This window comes from Gossypium hirsutum, chromosome A03 (assembly GCF_007990345.1).
Source record: "Gossypium hirsutum isolate 1008001.06 chromosome A03, Gossypium_hirsutum_v2.1, whole genome shotgun sequence".
In the NCBI taxonomy this organism is placed as follows: domain Eukaryota; kingdom Viridiplantae; phylum Streptophyta; class Magnoliopsida; order Malvales; family Malvaceae; genus Gossypium; species Gossypium hirsutum.
Window position 1 is genome coordinate 105284802 of NC_053426.1, and position 19616 is coordinate 105304417.

The following is a 19616-nucleotide window of genomic DNA, read 5'->3' on the forward strand; positions in this document are numbered from 1 at the left end:
GAAAATGTATAATCTATACAATCTCTATCTTTTTCACAAGACTAAGATAAAACCTTTCTCCTAATTTTTATAACTTAACTAAAACTCTTTTACTTTTGTAGCTAAACTAAATCCCCTTTTACAATCTACTTAAAGTTTTATACCTCAAAAATATTAAATATGCTAATTTGCAACAAAGAATTGTCCATGCTCTTTACAATCTATTTAAGATTTTATACTTCAATTTCTACCCACGTATGAATTTAGAAAGGTAAAAATTAAAAAAAAAAGTCATTAAGTACATTAAATTAAAGCGTATGTCTCTACATAATAAAAATAACAAAATCATAATTATATTAATATAATATATATTAAAATAATATTTATCTTAAATAATAATTAAAGTTTAGTAGATTATATTTATATTAATAAAGTAAAATGAATAATGGTACAAAAGAATATTTGTATATATTTGAATATAGTTACAATATTATTTTTTACTCGATGAAATTATTTACTTTATAATCTTATAATAATTTTTAATTTATCATATAATAATAGTATTTGTTTATGATATTAAATAAATATATTTATTCAAAAATGACTTAAAGGTTAAAAAAGAATAGAAAAAGGTAAAATTGAAAGAAACAAAAAATTTCATCTGGACCAAAAATTACCGGTGAGCAATTGGAGGTGTAACATGGTAAAGAACAGTCTACTAAACAACCATTGAGGTGAGATTGAACTTAAAAAAGAAAAGAAAAAGCGCACTGAAACAGAGCTAATTCACCATCCAAAAGAGGTCTAAATCACACAAGATTATCTCCCTGTGAAAACACAAAAAGCAGCAGTAATTGGACCTTACACTAACTTTATGCAATTAATGATAAAAATATTGATTAATATGCAGAGTTCAATTCCTAGACGCCTCCTGCTCTTTCCCTGTCGTCTGCCAAAAATACATTAGGAACGACATTTATACATTGGGTGGCATGTCTTTCTTTTTTTTTTTTTAAGGAGCATTTCTTTTTCTTGAAACTATTAATTATACTCCAATTGGTTATAATGGCAATGCATAAATAGATATTAATGATTAATAAATTTGGTCATATGTGCAAAACAGGCTAATAATATTATACTGTTTATGTTTCTTGTAGGTTATGAATTATTTATATATTTATAGGTAAGAATCATTTATTACTTTATTCATATGCATGCTAGATGATTATAATCAGTATGGAACTATTACAGGAATCAATTCCTGTCACCCTAAAGAAATTATTTATTTTAAATTTCTCCCAATAGAAGTTGAATTGAAGCATTATATCAGATCTTTACATAAATGAAACAAAAAGAAGCATTAGATCAGATCTCAAACACAATGTTGTTCTTACCTTGATCAGGTTGAACTCCATTTGCCTGAAATCTTTAATCATCACTCTCTTGTCACTCTCACATAACCTGGTGGTTCTGCACGGTTCAGAATTTTGGCCTTGTGTGTGTATAATTATATATATATCAGAAGAGCAGTGGACGTGCCAAAAGAGAAGCAACTTGAAGATCTTGAATGATAGAGTCACATATTTCATTACGCACAAAATAATTTCCGGGGTTTAATACTACTTGTGGAGCTTCCTTGTTTAAACCATAATCATAATATCAAAGTAAAGCAGTTGACCACCAAAATCCAGTACTAGCATCTTAGAAAGAGTTGCATGATCACAGAAACAGGGGATCATGTTACTATTAATGGAATAGTTTATTGGTAAACACCTAAGTTTACCAGCAAATTGAACTGAGTATGAAATACAAGGCATTCTTGTTGATCACACCACCTACTACAGTTATTTTATTGCTTCTTGGCGTGCCTTTGGCAAAAGGCTTCTACCCTTGCCAATCCTTCTTGGAGAAGAGAAGGCTCGATAGCAAACGTAACGCGAAGCCAGTTCTTCAATTCCACTGCTCTCCCTACATCATTCATTCTTTGCTTTTTAGTCTTGCATAGTAACCAACAATTCCTTGGGAAAAAAAGGTACTTATAGGTGTTCATTGACTCACACTAGTCCATGAAACCTACTCATAACCAAAGACTTAAATCTCACTTTCTCAATAAAGAATATTGACAACATAAACCATTCAGATTATTGTATCAGAATTGTTGCAGTTGTTGGAGCATACTTCCGGTTCATTGAAGAGTATCTTTTTTCACTTAATCACAATTGAAGATTCATTTTTGGTTTTCCTTCTTTCCCCCATAGGAAATAAGGACGTTTAGCTTAATTCTATTGGTGAAAAATGATACAGAAACTTCAATCTTACCTGGTAGAATAATGACTGATTCTTCTTTAGCTAACTTGAGACAGAAATCAACATCATCATTAATGTCTTCCAACATTGATAGGTTCAGCTTCACCTGCATTTAAAGCTTACAAATATAAATACTTTTTCAAATTCTTCAGCATACATCATAAACATCAAACCACTCCCTTACCATTACAAACATTGATCCTTCCGGTTTCTTTGGACAAGTTAAGGAAGGTATCTCTTCAATTCTATTGTAGCATATATCAGCACATTCCCTCAGGGTGCTGATAATCTTTGAGAAAAAATCCTCCTTTGTATTCTCAAGGATTTGAGGAATCGCTGCCTGTTTCATAAAACCAAATTACACCAATTTATCCGAAGGATAGGTTAGGAGAATGATTTAGAGTGAAACATTACTGAGCTTTATGGGAAAAATTATAGCACACTTCACTGCCTACAGTACATCTACTGGCTTTTGGCAAGAAAGTGGCAATTGCATTTTTCCAATGCAAGTATGTGTCTTAGCAGAAGTATCTTGATTAACAAACCTGGATAAATGTAGCGGGATCAGAAGAGATATTGAGGAATCCTGTGATCGAATCGGTTACCTGATAAGAGCCAATGAGATCATTAACACAACATGATCCGAACTTCGTATATTTCTACTTTTAAATATGCATTGCCTGTAGCCTCTTTAATTAGGAAAATGTACACCATGTATCTTAAACAAGAGAAAAATAAATTAGGGGCCAACCCCAGATTTTTGAAGAATGCCATCGGGATCACTTGTGACAAGCCACCCTAGGCGCCAACCAGGAACAACCCATCTCTTTGATATAGACCCCATGGTGAGAATAGGCACGGTTAATCCAAACACTCGCATCGGCACATATGGAGTGCTTCCAAATGCGAGATTGTCATAAGCTTCATCAGCAATGACCAAAATCCCAAGCTTTCTTGCTGTCTCTGCAATCTAACTTCCAAAAAGATAACAGTGATCAACATCTTGTTTTGAGAAGAGACAAGAAGTTATACTGAAAATAAAACAAGCTTGTTTAACCTTGTTCAAATGTTCATAGCTGAAGACATTTCCACAAGGGTTGCCTGGATTTATAATAACCATAGCAACAGTGTTCTCATCTGCAAGAGTCTCTACAGCATCAAGATCAACCTCCCAACCTTTTTCAGGAAGAAGATCATAATGACGCATTTCAAGATGGTTATAAGCACACCAAGCTTCATAGAGTGGGAAGCCCGGTCTAGGAAGCAAAATATTGGCACCGGGGCGGGAAAGAATTGATATAACAACTTCTATTCCTTGAGTACATCCATTTGTTAAATAAACATCATCGGGCGATGACTTGTAGGGAAGGTCACGGTTGAGGTAATCTGCAAGTGCCCTGTTGGAATTCGAACCAAACAAAGTTCATGACCGCTCATTCATTCATAAGCAAATTTCAGTCACACCTTAAAAATTATTTTGCAGTTTCTTTTGAAACATGATTAAAAGAGAAAATTTACAATCTAACCTTCTTGCGGGAAGAATACCAACAGTGGTCGCATAACAATTATGCTTAGCCGAACGTAGAGCATCAACGATGGCATCTTCAGCAGCAGGAGTAGTCCTGAAGCTTGGAAAATGAGAGGGGTCGCCATGACCGAGAGGAACGACTGTAAGGCAACTATCTTGGTTGATGTTGCCCATTAATAGGTTGAGATATCCTCGGACGGTGGTGGTGGACGCTGCCTCCAGGCCCTGAGTCCTTTGGAAACCCCATTTCTTTGCTCCACTCTCCATCTTCTTGTTGCTAATGGAGTTTGGACTTTGGAGTTAAGGGTTAGCGGGGCCGTGCGTCTTTAAAAACCCATTATCTACCAATCATTTATCCAACAGAATAAAAATTGGCAATTCGGTACTCAACGGTAATTGCATTTTCCATCATTTAATAATAAAAAAAAAGTAGCATAGTTTTGGTACATAATATCAAAAAGCGAAATGGTTTTATTAAAATTTTCATTCTTTTTTACTATTAAAAATTATTTTAATTAACAAAATAATCAAATAATGATATGATATGCATTAAATTTTTAGGAGAATGACCAATTTATTATTTGATCTAATGTATAAAAATTAAACTATTTATTTTAAGTAGATGAAGTAAAATACAAATTAACTCTTAATATAAAAATTTCCATTATAATTTTATAGATACTCAACAAATTACAATTTGAAATTCTATTAACACCATTTGTTAATTTCTCACCATCTGATAAAATTTTCATCACTGACACTAATAATATATTTCAATTTGTTTCAATTTTAGTTTAGAAATGATTTTTTTTTCAAATTTTATTTATATTCTTATAGGTTAACTAATAATGTTAGTCGAAAAATAAATTTTAAACTTTGATATTATTTTTGAACAAAATGAACTTTCATATTATGAATACTAGGAAACTGTTTTTACATTATTTTTTTATTATTTAAATTAATCTAAATTTAATAATTATTTTCATATTAAAACCCTAAATTCTAGAATTTTTAAGGACTAATTTAAAAAAAATTAAACTCCAATATAAAAACAATTATAAGTTTAAAACTTAACTTCAACATAAAAAAATAAAAAAAAGTTTACGCCTAAAAACTTGAAATTGTCCTATATCCTACGCGAATCACTTGGCTCACACAATATATATATATATATTTAAGGACAAAATATTTGGTATAATGTATACTATAGGCCGGTAGTGCCTATATGTTGCAGCATCCATCCCCGCCCACTCTACTTCATTACAATTTAATTTTGAGTAAATTATAAAAATAGTAACTTTTATTTACTTTAGATTAAATTTTAGTCACTTATACTTGAAATGTTACGTTTTAGTCACTTACGTTATTATTTTGTTACGAAGTGGTCACTCTACATTTAAGTTGGTATTCAATTAAACACAATAAGTTATTAAGCTTGGCATAGTTGGCTAGACATGAAAAACCACATATCAATAAGGTGAGTTTTAACTTGTAAATAAAACATATAATACCACAATCACATATCATGCCAATTCATGTCATTTTGATTAACTAGATCAAAACTTATTCAATCATGGAATGAAACAATTATATACATGCTAATATCATTTCTTCAATACTTTGTTCAAGTTCAAATTCAAATTTTCACAAGTGGATATCAAGATCTTTATGTCTCATTTCAATTTCTCAATTCATGTAATTTATTTTGCCTAATGAACTTTAGTAAATGGACTCGGATACATAAGTATCTCTGATACACCAATTGCTCGTACGAGCTAAAGTTATAATCATGTCAGGTTACTAGTCCAGGCTAAACCTTTATAATGACACATTTGATTGCTTGTCCAAGCTGAAAATATACATGTCAGATTACCCGTTCGAGCTAAACCTTTAAAACAACACCAGGTTACCAATCCAAGCTAAACATATGTTACATGTATCTTCGAGTCCACAACAAATGCTGGATCATGGTAACATATCTAACCAATCTCGTACAAGCGTGCACAAAACCTAATTGGCATACCAATCGTATCCTAACCTTTATTAAGTTCCCACAGGCCTCTTTTTCAATTATAATCAACATTTTACAATTTAGTCCAATTCTTACCTTTTTCATCAATTCACGATTAAGCACATATATAATTTACAAATCAAATGCAAAACAACCTATATAAACAAATACTATATGAACTTACCTAGTCAAAACAACAAGCAAATTGAATCCTCACGGACTATTCGACAATTTTGGCTTTTCCCCAATTATATTCGATTTGATTCAATTCTTAATCTAAAAAAATATTTTAGACAATTCATTAATAACAAACATTTTTATATTATTCCATGATATGCATGAACATATTTAATTTCATTTTTACGAATTCCCTTTAAGTTTTGAATTTTATTCAATTTAGTCCCTAAAACCGAAATAACAATATCTTTCGATTTAGAGATTCGATTTCAAAATTGATCTCAATAACATCTCTTAGGGACTCCCTTCTATCTATTATTATAGAAATTTCACATCAATTTTACAATTTATACACTTTAGTCCTTTTGTAAAAAAATTAACAATTAAACATTACAATCTAGTCTTTTTTTCACATCTAAACTTAAAATCTATCAATTTAATACTAATTCTTCAAGAAATCAACAATGGCAACTCTAAAAAACTTTAACAGTTTTGCAAATTGATACATGAGCTAGCTAACTCAAACTCTTATGACCTCAAAAACATAAAAATGACCTCAAAAACATAAAAATTATAAGAAAAGAACTTGAATTACATTAACAATTGGGGACTGAATGGTGAAAACTTTCTAAGTTTTTCTTTCCTTCAAGTTTCAGCCAAAAGAATAAGATGAAGAAAATATGCTATCTTTTTTTCTTTATTTTGTCTTATATACTTTAATTAAAAGTTAATTAATTATAAGTAATTAATTATAGTTATAATTAACTGAAATTAGTGGATGACAACATCATTTTCCACTATCTCATAGAATAAAATGGTTTATTTACCATTTGGAACCTTTAGCTATTTAAAAATCAATAGCGATAAGACTTTTATAATTTAGTTCATATACCTTAATTAAGGAATTAATAGGCAAAAATTGAAGGACTAAGCTTTGATATTCTATTTTACCAACTCAGTAAATATTTATATTTAATATTTACGAGCCTAGGTTACGAAAATTGGGGTTCTGAAACTGCTTTTTTTGGCACCACTAAAAATTGAGCTATTACAGTTTGAGTAATTTTGAAGGCTATCATGCTTGGTATTTATAGGCACCATGCATGTCGAAAATAAAAAACATATTTACTGTGTCGAAACCATTTTTTTAAAGGGATGTTTGAAAAATGGGGATCGACTTTTGAAAAACGAAAACAGGAGTCGCCACCAACCTTTTTAGGTGTGATTGGATCACCTTATAAAACGTTTTGGTCTACAAAAATTAAGAAAACAGGTTCGGGAGTCGGTTACGTACGAGGAAGGATTAGCAGCCTCGCAACGCCCAAAATTGGTACCAAATTGAATAGTTTTCTGTCTTAATGCCAAAAATTTGAAAGAATTTAAAAATAGGATCCCTTTTTTAAAACTGGAATTATTTAAGTTGAAAAATCGAGATTCCTTAGCTCCAAAAGAATACAAACATCACATCCAGCATGATAGGGCACGATATTCTTAAACTCTCGTAACTGAAATCATCTCGTGATTTACAAAATCTATTTACTAGGATACTTTAGGCATTTAAACAAATAGGAAATCGCAACCCAGCATGTTAAGGCACTATTTCTCGAATTCCTAAATACAAAAAACATTGCCTCATTTTAGAAAAAATTTTGGATAAAATATGACAATTAAATGAAATATATTTTTTAAAAATAATGATTTGAATAAAAAATAACTTACTAAGAGTAATACTAAAAAAATTATTAAAAAATAAAAGAGTTTGATATGATTCTAAAATTATTAAAAAAATAAAATATATAAAAAAAATCAGGGAAATATGGATTAAATTAAAATAAAAGGGTTGAAAAACGAAGATGAATAAAGAATAAAATAAGAACAAACCGTAGAAAATAAGAACGTAAGAGGAAGAGAAATTTGAGTGAAAGCTCTAAAAATTTTTTATTGTTTCCCAAAACTCCAGTGTGTTTACAATGAAGGGAGAGGCCTCTATTTATAGTTGAACCTCCTCAAATCCGACGGTACAGATCAATTACATCAACGGTTAAGATTAAAAGGTATCTACAAATTAAATCTCTAAGATTACAAAATCATATCTTCTAAGATTGCATATCATATCTAAGATTGCAATCATATCTAAGATTGCATATCATATCTAAGATTGCATATCATTGAAGATTATATTTCCATATGAGTCAAGCTTGTAGATGGACCTTAAATCTTTTCAAGTAATGGGCCATTCCGATCGGGCCAAATTATATTTGTAATTCTGGACTGAACTTGGACTTCGTTTTTTTGGGTTTATTATTTTGTTTTTGGAATTATTTTTGGGCCCGGGCAAAATTGAGTGTCTACAGCTGCCCCTCTTTGCTCATTGCTGTGTAACAGGAATAGAGCAAAGACTATAAAAGGACCAATTTTGCCCGGGCTCGCCGAGTCTTGAGTTCTTGATCCTTGATCTTCTTTAAATGGCCTCTTGACGGCTTCAATCTGCTTCACTGCAACTCAAGAAGGCGATATCTGCTATCTTTGATCTGCTCCCCGTCTAATATAGAGACGCCAAATCTGTTATCTTCGATCTGCTCCCCGTCTAATACAGAGACGCTAAATCTGCTTCTTCAATCTACTCCCCGTCTAATACAGATATGCCAAATCTGTTATCTCCGATTTGCTTCCCGTCTAATACAGAGATGCCAAATCTGTCATCTTGGATCTGCTTCGATGTAAACATATGAAGGTCAGATCTGCTATGTCTTCGATCTACTCCCCGTCTAATACAGAGATGCCAAATCATCTTGGATCTGCTTCAATGAAGGTCCAATCTGTTATGTTTTCGATCTGCTCCCCGTCTAATACAGAGATGCCAAATCATCTTGGATCTGCTTCAATGAAGGTCAGATCTGCTGTGTCTTCGATCTGCTCCCCGTCTAATATAGAGATGCCAAATCATCTTGGATCTGCTTCAATGAAGGTGAGATCTGCTATGTCTTCGATCTGCTCTCCGTCGAATATAGAGATGCCAAATCTGTTTCTTCGATTTGTTTTCTGACAGTACAGAGATGCAAATCATCTTAGATCTACTTCAGCGTAAACACGTGAAAGCCAAATCTGCTATGTCTTCGATCTGCTCCCCTTCTAATACAGAGATGCCAAATCATCTTGGATCTGCTTTAATGAAGGTCCAATCTGTTATATCTTCGATCTGCTCCCCGTTTAATACAGAGATGCCAAATCATCTTGGATCTGCTTCAATGAAGGTCAGATCTGTTGTGTCTTCGATCTGCTCCCCGTCTAATACAGAGATGCCAAATCTGTCATCTTGGATCTGCTTCGATGTAAACACATGAAGGTCAGATCTGCTATGTCTTTGATCTGCTCCCCGTCTAATATAGAGATGCCAAATAATCTTGGATCTGCTTCAATGAAGGTCCAATTTGTTATGTCTTCGATATGCTCCCCGTCTAATGCAGAGATGCCAAATCATCTTGGATCTGCTTCAATGAAGGTCATCTCTGCTATGTCTTTGATCTGCTCTCCGTCTAATACAGAGATGCCAAATCATCTTGGATCTGCTTCAATGAAGGTCAGATCTGCTGTGTCTTTGATCTGCTCACTGTCTAATACAGAGATACCAAATCATCTTGGATCTGCTTCAATGAAGGTCAGATCTGCTATGTCTTCGATCTGCTCTCCGTCGAATATGGAGATGCCAAATCTATTTCTTCAATTTATTCTATGACAGTACAGAGATGCCAAATCATCTTAGATCTGCTTCAGCGTAAACACGTGAAGGCCAAATCTGCTATGTCTTCGATCTGCTCCTTGTCAACGCAAGGATGCCAAATCATCTTGGATCTACTTTGATGTGAAAAAATCCGAAGGTTAGATCTTTTATGTCTTCGGTCTGCTCTCCGTCGAATATGGAGATGCCAAATCTGTTTCTTCAATTTGTTCTCTGACAGTATAGAGATGCCAAATCATCTTAGATCTGTTTCAGCGTAAACACGTGAAAGCCACATATGCTATGTCTTCGATCTGTTCCTTGTCAATGCAAGGATGCCAAATAATCTTGGATCTACTTAGATGTGAAAACATCTGAAGGTTAGTTCTGCTATGTCTTAGATCTGCTCTCCGTCAAATATGGAGATGCCAAATTTGTTTCTTCGATTTGTTCTCTGACAATACAGAGATGTTAAATCATCTTGGATCCACTTCAGCGTAAATACCTGAAGGTCAAATCTGCTCTGCTTTAGCCTGTTACCCTACTGCTTAGAGGGTTAAGGCGCATCAATCTTCATTATCCCTTGAAGGACATAACCTGTATAATGTGTATGAGTTCATACCTAATGATTAGGATGCTATGATCGAAGTGAGTCAAATGCTCCTAATTAAACCTGCTATAATGCAAAATGTTTATGAATATGACCCTTATTCCAGACGTCACCACTCATTCTTTCGTCGAAGTTTATCCTTATTTATCTCGAAGTATCATTCCTACTCAGCCTATGGGTTTGTACCATTCTTCAAATGCTATGACCCGTAAAAAATGTCTGTAAGATGATTCTCTCTTAGGATTGAATCGTTTGATTTGTCCAATCATCATTTTAGACTAAAGAAAGAATTTCCTCGAGTTCTTTCAAACCTCACTTACGTGAATTCTTCGAACAATTGTTCTGTTTTAGCTTCTTGTATTATCTAGAAATTTCCAGAGTAATGAGCAAAACTTCATTCGTGAAAATTATTTAGTTCATCTATCATTATTTTAATGCAACATACTTTAAGAATAATGGAAGATGAATTTAATCTTGAGAATAATTAGATTTGAATAAATTTGTCAAAAATACAAAGGAAATTAATCTAAAAGCCTATCTTTGAGAAGAAAAAAAATCTAAAGATAGCAAACAAGACAAAAGTCAGATGCCCTAGATATCGCCGCTTGAGCGTTTATATGCTAGCTCCATGAAGACTTTCTTGAATTCAACATGTGTTTAAAAGATCCAAAGTACTTTGTTGATGCCTCGATATGCAACGTGCTTCACTCTTCGTTGAATCAGATATAGCAAGATTACCGTGTGCTCTTCAAAATTTGAGCTGCCCTTTCGGGTTTTCAACTCAAAACCCCTTTGGTCACAAGGCGCCATTTGCGGGTTTTCACCTTAGCCTCTCCTTTTTTTTTCGAAAACTCAATGCGCCCTTTGCGGGTTTTCACCCTGAATTCTTCTCTCCTTTAGACAAAGTAATTTTTTGACTGAGTCTGAATTCACTGGAGTGGGCAAACTCTTTCCGTCCATTTCCGTTAAGATCAACGCACCCCCAGAGAAGGCCTTCTTCACGACATACAGCCTTTCCCAATTTGGCATCTATTTTCCTCTAAAGTCCTTCTGAATAGAGAGGATCTTTTTCAGCACAAGATGCCCCTCGTGGAATTCTCTTGGTCGCACTTTCTTATCGTAAGCTCGCATCATTCGCTTCTGATACATCTGACCATGACGAATGGCCTTTAGCCTCTTTTCCTCAATCAAGTTCAACTGATCATATCGCGATTGTATCCATTCAGCTTTATTCAACTTTATCTCTGACAAGACTTGAAGAGACGATATTTCTACTTCAATGGGTAACACTGCTTCCATCTCATAAACCAACGAGAAAGGAGTTGCCCTGGTAGAAGTTCTAACAGACGTTCGGTAAGATGAGAGTGCAAATGGTAACTTGTCATGCCAGTCTCTGTAGGTTTCAGTCATTTTTCCCACTATTTTCTTGATGTTTTTGTTACTAGCTTCCACCGCCCCATTCATCTTTGGGCGATACAGAGAAGAGTTATGATGCTTAATCCTGAACTGACTGTAAACTTCTGCTATCGTTTTGTTGTTCAAGTTTAGGCATCACATACCGACAAATAATCTCTTTCTTCAAGAAACGACTTATAGCCGACTTAGTAACATTCGCATAAGAAGCAGCCTCTACCCACTTCGTAAAGTAATCAATGACTACAAAAATAAAGTGATGCCCATTTGAAGCTTTTGGTGATATTGGTCCAATGACATCCATGCCTTACATAGAAAAAGGCCATGGAAAAGTCATAACGTGTAGAAGTGAAGGTGGTACATGGATCTTGTCTCCATAAATCTGACATTTATGGCATTTTTTGGCGTAGTTGATACAATCCCCTTCCAAAGTAGACCAATAATATCCAAACCTCATGATTTGTCTAGCCATCGTGAAACCATTAGCGTACGTTCCACAAACACCTTCGTGAACTTCTTCTAAGATTAACTTAGCTTCTACGGCGTCAACACATCAAAACAGTACTTGGTCCTTTCTTCTTTTGTACAAGATGTCCCCATCCAAAACGTAGTCGCAGGCTAATCTCCTTAAAGTTCGCTTATCATTTTCAGTTGCCTGTTCTGGGTATTTACGATCTCTCACATATCGCAATATATTCTGATACCAAGGGTTATTATCCTTTTCTTCTTCCTCAATGTTACAACAGTGAGCTGGAGTCTTGAAGATACTCATCTGAATGGGTCTCATCTTCTCATCTTTATTCACTTTAATCATTGAAGCCAAGGCTGCTAGAGCATCTGCCATCTGGTTTTCGTCTCGTGGGATATAATTGAAAGTGATGTCATCAAACTCCTCAAGTAACCCCAAAACTACCTTTCGATAATTGATCAATTTAGGATCCCTTGTCTCCCATTCACCTTTAAGCTGGTAAATTACCAATGCGGAGTTTCCATAAACTTCCAAGGTTCTTATTCTTCGCTCTATAGCCCCTCGGAGTCCCATGATGCACGCTTCATACTCGGCCATATTGTTTGTGTAATCAAAATCCAACTTGCACGTGAATGGATAACAATCACCATTTGGGGATACCAAGACTGCCCTAATTCTATCTCCCACTGCATTGGATACCCTATCAAAGCTTAACTTCCAAGGATAATCCTCTGTAGCTGCTACACACATCAACTCCTCATTTGGAAAATCAAAATTCAACGGCTCATAGTCTTCTAGAGCTCTGCTAGCCAGAAATTCTGCTATCGCACTTCCTTTTATAGCCTTCTGGCTCACATAAACTATGTCAAACTGTGAAAGCAGAATTTTCCACCTCGCCATTCTTCCATTCAAAGCTGTTGACTCCATCATATACTTCAGAGGATCAAGTTTTGAAATAAGCCAAGTAGTATGATACAACATATATTGCCTCAACCTTCGAGTCATCCAAATTAAAGCACATCACAATTTCTCAATTGGCGAATATCTCATATCACACTCTGTGAATTTCTTGCTGAGGTAGTATATAGCATTCTCCTTTCTTCCCGACTCGTCATGTTGGCCAAGCACACATCCCATAGAATTGTTAAACAATGATAAGTACAGAATTAATGGTCTACCTAGATTAGGTGGAGATAACACAAGAGCATTTAACAAGTATTGCTTAACCTTATCAAAAGCACTCTGGCATTCTTCATTCCAAGTACCTTGGTTGTGTTTTCTAAGGAGGCGAAATATAGGGTCACATTTCTCAGTTAATTGTGAAATAAACCGAGCAATATAATTCAACCTTCCAAGAAAACCCCGAACTTCTTTCTGAGTATGCGGTGAAGGCAAATCTTGTATGGCTCTAACTTTGTCTGAATCAACTTCTATTCATTTTTCACTAACCACAAAACCTAGTAACTTCCTCGACCTGGCTTCGAAAGTGCATTTTGCCGGATTAAGTTTTAACTGAAACTTCCTTAATCTCAAGAATAGTTTCTTTAAAACCTCAATATGTTCTTCCTTTGTTCGAGATTTGGCAATCATATCATCAACATACACTTTAATTTCCTTGTGCATCATATCGTGAAATAAGGTCACCATAGCCCTTTGGTATGTTGCCCCTGTATTCTTTAGCCCAAAAGGCATTACCTTGTAACAGAAAGTCCCCCACAAGGTTATGAAGGTGGTTTTGTCCATGTCTTTAGGATGCATCTTTATCTGATTGTACCCTGAAAAACCATTCATGAAGGAGAACAACGAATATCCCGCTGTATTGTCTACCAAAGTGTCTATGTAAGGCAGAGGGAAATTATCTTTTGGGCTAGCTTTGTTCAGATCCCTGTAATCAACACACATTCGTACCTTCACATCCTTCTTAGGGACTGGTATAATGTTAGCTACTCATTCAGAATACTTCACCTCTTGTAAGAATCCTGCATCGAACTGTTTCTTGACTTCATCCTTTATTTTTAATACGATATTTGGTCTCATTCTTTTCAACTTCTGCTGAACTGGTTTACAATCCTGTCTTATTGGAAGACGATGCACCACAATATCAGTATTTAACCCTGGCATATCTTGATAGGACCATGCGAATATATCCTTGAACTCACGTAACAACTCAATCAGTCCTTGCCTTATATCATCAGCAATATGTGTGCCAATTTTCACCTCTTTCCCTTCCTTTAGGGCTACATTCTCTACTGCCTCTTTCTCATGTGGCATGATTTGTTTCTCCTCCTGTTTCACCACCCTCAAAAGATCTAGAGACGCATCACAATCCTGGACATCTTCAAAATCCTGTGATTCCTCTAAACACATGTCTCGCTCATAAGAGAAATCAGGATTTGTAATATCAATGCTCATGTCATTGATATCTAGGGATCTTTGAAGTATAAAGAATATACAAAGAATGAATGAATTTAAGAATGATTATTTATGTGCTATGAATGAAAGAATAAGAATCGCCAAAATTTAACGAAATATTGGTTGATAAAAATGAAACAATACTCGTTCAAATTGATAAAAGTTATGCTTTATTAAAAAATAATAGATGATTGTAAGCCCATTTTACAAATGAAATCCTATTACTCCTAGGCTCTAGAGTAACAACAATGTTTCGAGAATTACTCTGAAAAATTCCTAAAGACTATAGGAAGTTCCTCCGCAGTCTAATTGTTCAGAGAGCTTCCCGGTTCGTAAAGGCGAATGCCCTCAAGGTTTCCTTAATCAGTCCCTTCTTCATGTATGGCATTGATGGAATGATTTTCATTTCCAAACACCCCTATCTCTAGGTAAGCTATCCCTCTTGATACAAAATTCTAGGATATGTAAGGGAGCGTCTTCTTTTCGCTCAGCCGTGACCCTCTTCTTTCTTTCTTTCTCTTTTTAACCTTAATTAGGGTCTTTCTATAAACTTGAATGCATATGATATAATGAGATGTTATGAAATGCAAATGCATGAATGCAAAAAGATGTCGATTCTGATTCAATTTTATTTTAGAAAATGTTATTTAAGGAACAAAAATCTTTTCATAAAACGGATTACAAATACGCTTTCACTCGTAGGCCTAGAGTCTTAACCCTATCTAATAACAATGTTAACTCTCGTCCTCTGTTTGACGATGACTCATATATTATACTCAGTGTTCTAGCTTGTACTGCCAAATCCTGCAAATGTTCAGCAACCTCTCGAATTTGAACTAAGGCTTCTCTCATGAGATAATCCCTATTTCTAAACTTGATCCTGAAGATGGTGAAGTTCTCCTTTCCACTGTTCTTCTCTTGCCTCGAGTTGCTCAATCTGTAGCTCACAGCCCTGTAGTGCTGCTTCCAACCTTCCAATATCGTGCTTCATTTTCTCGATCTTATTCAAGCTTGCCTTTAACTCAATTGTAAGGTTACGATTTCGGTGATGATGAAAAGATAGTCCAAGTTCAGCCACCTTAGTTTTTAATCCTTAATTTTTCTTCTCTAGGGCCTGATTATGCGATTGCATCTCTAGGAACTTCTTCTCCCAATACTAGGCTTTGGCTCTTTCTTCCTGAATCTTTTGCTACCACTGCTCTGGAGATCTCCTTAATCCGACCCTTTTCAACGTTACCTGGGCCTTTTTGTAGTGCGTCTTTAAATCATCTCGATCTTTCTCTTTTCCTTTTTCACCTTATCGACTTCCATCTTTTAAACATCGACGTCGAGACTTAAGCACATTTTTTCCTCTTCGAGCTTCTCAATCCACTTTTCAATCTCCGAATTCTTTCTTTCGAACTCTTGCTTCGTAACCTCCAACTCTGATGGAATCACTCGTAAGCTCTTCTCTAATGATCGAGCCACTCCCAAAATTGGGCTATGGACATTATCGTTGACTCTCCTACTAAACCACCCTTTATACTCAAGGATTGACGTCGAGCCTTCGGTCAAGATCTTCATGCAGAAAGGCTTCTTCCAAGCCTCAGAAATCTCTCGCATCTTCTTCTCATAGTGATCTCCTTTATAAGAGAAATCACTTTGAACTAGACCCTGTATAACCGGTATGAACTGTCTCGCTCTATATTGCCTTAGAACAAGCAATGGTGTATATCCAACAACTCCCTAAATTCCTGGCAAAGGGACCCAATCAAAATTGCCACAGCGGTAAATGAGTTCACTAGGAACCAACCAAGGAGCCTTCTACATAACATCTTCCTCTCGAAGATTCTGAAGAATGTCTATCCACCTCTTCTCTGAAATGTCATGTCTCCTCGGCATGTCTACTGCTTCTTTTAAGGGAGAATAACCCTCAAAGAATACTCGGCAAGGAACCTTATCAAGCTTCCAAAAATGACTGTGGAACCAAACCAACAACAACTGTGCACATCCAATGAATCTACCTTTGCCGGCTCTCCGACATGCACTCAAAGATCTAAATGTCTCAGCTAGGATTGCTGGTACCGGTGTATTCTGCTTACCAATGCGATCGAACAAATCCGCAACTGCCTCATCTATGTGCCCCGACGCCTTTAGAAAAATCACCACGTCGTAAATACTCAAAGCCAGGACGTCGACCCTTTTCTTTACGTCTGGATGTGTCGATATTAAATCCCTCAAAACGGCCCATGGAATGCACTTACTATCACTTTTTTGCTGTATACGAGCTATTGCCCGCTGTTCACTCATCCCAGTAATCATCACCAACTTCTTTGCAAAAGTTGGAAGACTAGCAGGCCTAACATATGCCTTGTGACCCTGAATCCTCGGGCAACGCAGTACAGTCGTATACTCCTCCAAAGTAGGTGCAAGATCAACATCACCAAATGTAAAGCAACTATAAGCAGGGTTCCAGAACTGTACCATAGCTCGAAACAAGTGCCTATCTACTTTGTCGTCTAAAAAATAGGGAAGGTCTCCATAATTCTGATAGAAAAGCTGCTTAGCCTCGTCATCCCATCGGGCCTAAATGTTTTTCAGCTCCTGAAACTCATTCTGCATCGAATTAATACGGGTGAAGTCCCATAACTCTGACGTATATCCCTAGGTGACACTATCTCCTTTCTCTAACTGGGTTTTCTCTGACCAGGTACAGACAGAAGCATTGTCCTCCACTCTATCAAGGTATTCAGTCCTCATTACAAAACTTTCTAATCTAGAAATCGAGCCATGAATCGACACCTTTAAATGCCAAATGACATGCAATGACAGCAAAATAAAAATATGCTAGTATCATAAAAAAAAAGATAAACAAGTACTTACAAGGGTAGCTTACTAAAGGCTATCACTATCTTTCCTAAACTCTTTAAAGTTCACTATATGAGTTTTAGCTCTAAAGCCAGGGTACTTGAGCCAGCAGATTCCTTGGTCTTCACCCATTATAGGCTCATATAGACCAAGTTCAGTTCAGGGGGACACATTTCCCTATGGCCATACGGAGATGAAAATCTCACGAAGACATAGGTACAGCATCCCGGAAGCAATCCACTAGCTCATACGAAGGTGAAAACCTTACGAAAGCGTAGCTTCTCACTCCCACTTAAGGGTGTGACCACAACAGTCATGCAAATGCAATGTACAACAATAAGGTAACAAACATATGCAACAAACACATGTAAAAAAGATCCAAATTTAAATTTTCCAAACTTCCGACATTAAGACCGAAAATACTCAATTTCTTGGCTTGACTCTCTTAAGTCCCCATTGGAGTCGCCAAGCTGTCGAAACCATTTTTTTTAAAGGGATGTTTGAAAAATAGGGATCGACTTTTGAAAAACAAAAACGGGAGTCGCCACCAACCTTTTTAGGTGTGATTGGATCATCTTATAAAACATTTTGGTCTACGAAAATTAAGAAAACAGGTTCGAGAGTCGGTTACGTACGAGGAAGGATTAGTACCCTCGCAACGCCAAAAATTGGTACCAAATTGAATAGTTTTCTGTCTTAATGTCAAAAATTTGAAAGGATTTAAAAATAGGATCCCTTTTTTAAAACCAGAATTATTTAAGTTGAAAAATCGAGATTCTTTAGCTCCGAAAGAATACAAACATCACATCCAGCATGATAGGACACGATATTCTTAAACTTTTGTAACTGAAATCATCTCGTGATTTACAAAATCTATTTAGTAGGATACTTTAGGCATTTAGACAAACGGGAAATCACAACCCAGCATGTTAGGGCACTATTTCCCGAATTCCTAAATACGAAAAACATTGCCTCATTTTAGAAAAACTTTTGGATAAAATATGACAATTAAATGAAATATATTTTTTAAAAATAATGATTTGAATAAAAAATAACTTACTAAGAGTAATACTAAAAAAATATTAAAAAATGAAAGAGTTTGATATGATTCTAAAATTATTAAAAATAAAATAAAATATATAAAAAAATCAGGGAAACATGGATTAAATCAAAATAAAAAAGGTTGAAAAACGAAGATGAACAAAGAATAAAATAAGAACAAACCGTAGAAAATAAGAACGTAAGAGGGAGAGAAATTTGAGTGAAAGCTTTCAAAAATTTTTATTGTTTTCTAAAACTCCAGTGTGTTTACAATGAAGGGAGATGCCTCTATTTATAGTTGAACCTCCTCAAATCCGACGGTACAGATCAATTACATCAACGGTTAAGATTAAAAGGTATCTACAAATTAAATCTCTAAGATTACAAAATCATATCTTCTAAGATTGCATATCATATCTAAGATTGTATCATATCTAAGATTGCATATCATATCTAAGATTGCATATCATTGAAGATTATATTTCCATATGAGTCAAACTTGTAGATGGACCTTAAATCTTTTCAAGTAATGGGCCATTCCGATCGGGCCAAATTATATTTGTAATTCTGGACTGAATTTGGACTTCGTTTTTTTTTGGGTTTATTATTTTTGTTTTTGGACTTATTTTTGGGCCCGGGCAAAATTGAGTGTCTACATACTGAAAATATTAAGAAAATCTGATTTGATTCTAAGGTTAAGAGATCGAAGAAATTAAGTAACTTAGTTTGACTAAAATAATAAATAATAAAATAAAATAAAAAATGTAAAAAGCAAAACCAAACTGGGTCTAATACCATGCGCAAAATGAAAGAATCAACCTATTTGAACTAAATTAAGCTTTTGGGCTCAAGCCTCGTGCTTGTGTCACGGGATTAGAACTTTAGTTTAGCAAACTGTGTGGCCTTAGGCGATTTCTTTGCTTCAAAGATGCATAAGTCGACCTATTTCTCGAAAGTGAGAACTCTCAAGGGAAATTCTCTAAGGCACTAGAATAAAGTTGATGCAACCGCCCCCTAAACAGTAAAAACATATTCTTGTAAGATAAGGTACAGTGGGATCTTAAAGCAAATTAAGAGTGGAAAAGAACAAATAGTCCAGTTTAC

General features: G+C 35.1%; 1 protein-coding gene across 1 annotated transcript; it reads right to left on the reverse strand.

The window, feature by feature from the left end:
* Positions 1-1542: 1542 nt before the first annotated feature.
* Positions 1543-4205, reverse strand: LOC107886792 (nicotianamine aminotransferase 1). Its single transcript, XM_016810858.2, has 7 exons — positions 3813-4205; positions 3344-3683; positions 3038-3256; positions 2832-2891; positions 2471-2626; positions 2299-2392; positions 1543-1947 (listed from the first exon to the last, which is right to left on the reverse strand). Exons 1-7 carry the CDS (start codon positions 4079-4081, stop codon positions 1829-1831), a joined length of 1257 nt encoding a protein of 418 aa, XP_016666347.1. The 5' UTR covers positions 4082-4205; the 3' UTR covers positions 1543-1828.
* Positions 4206-19616: the final 15411 nt, after the last annotated feature.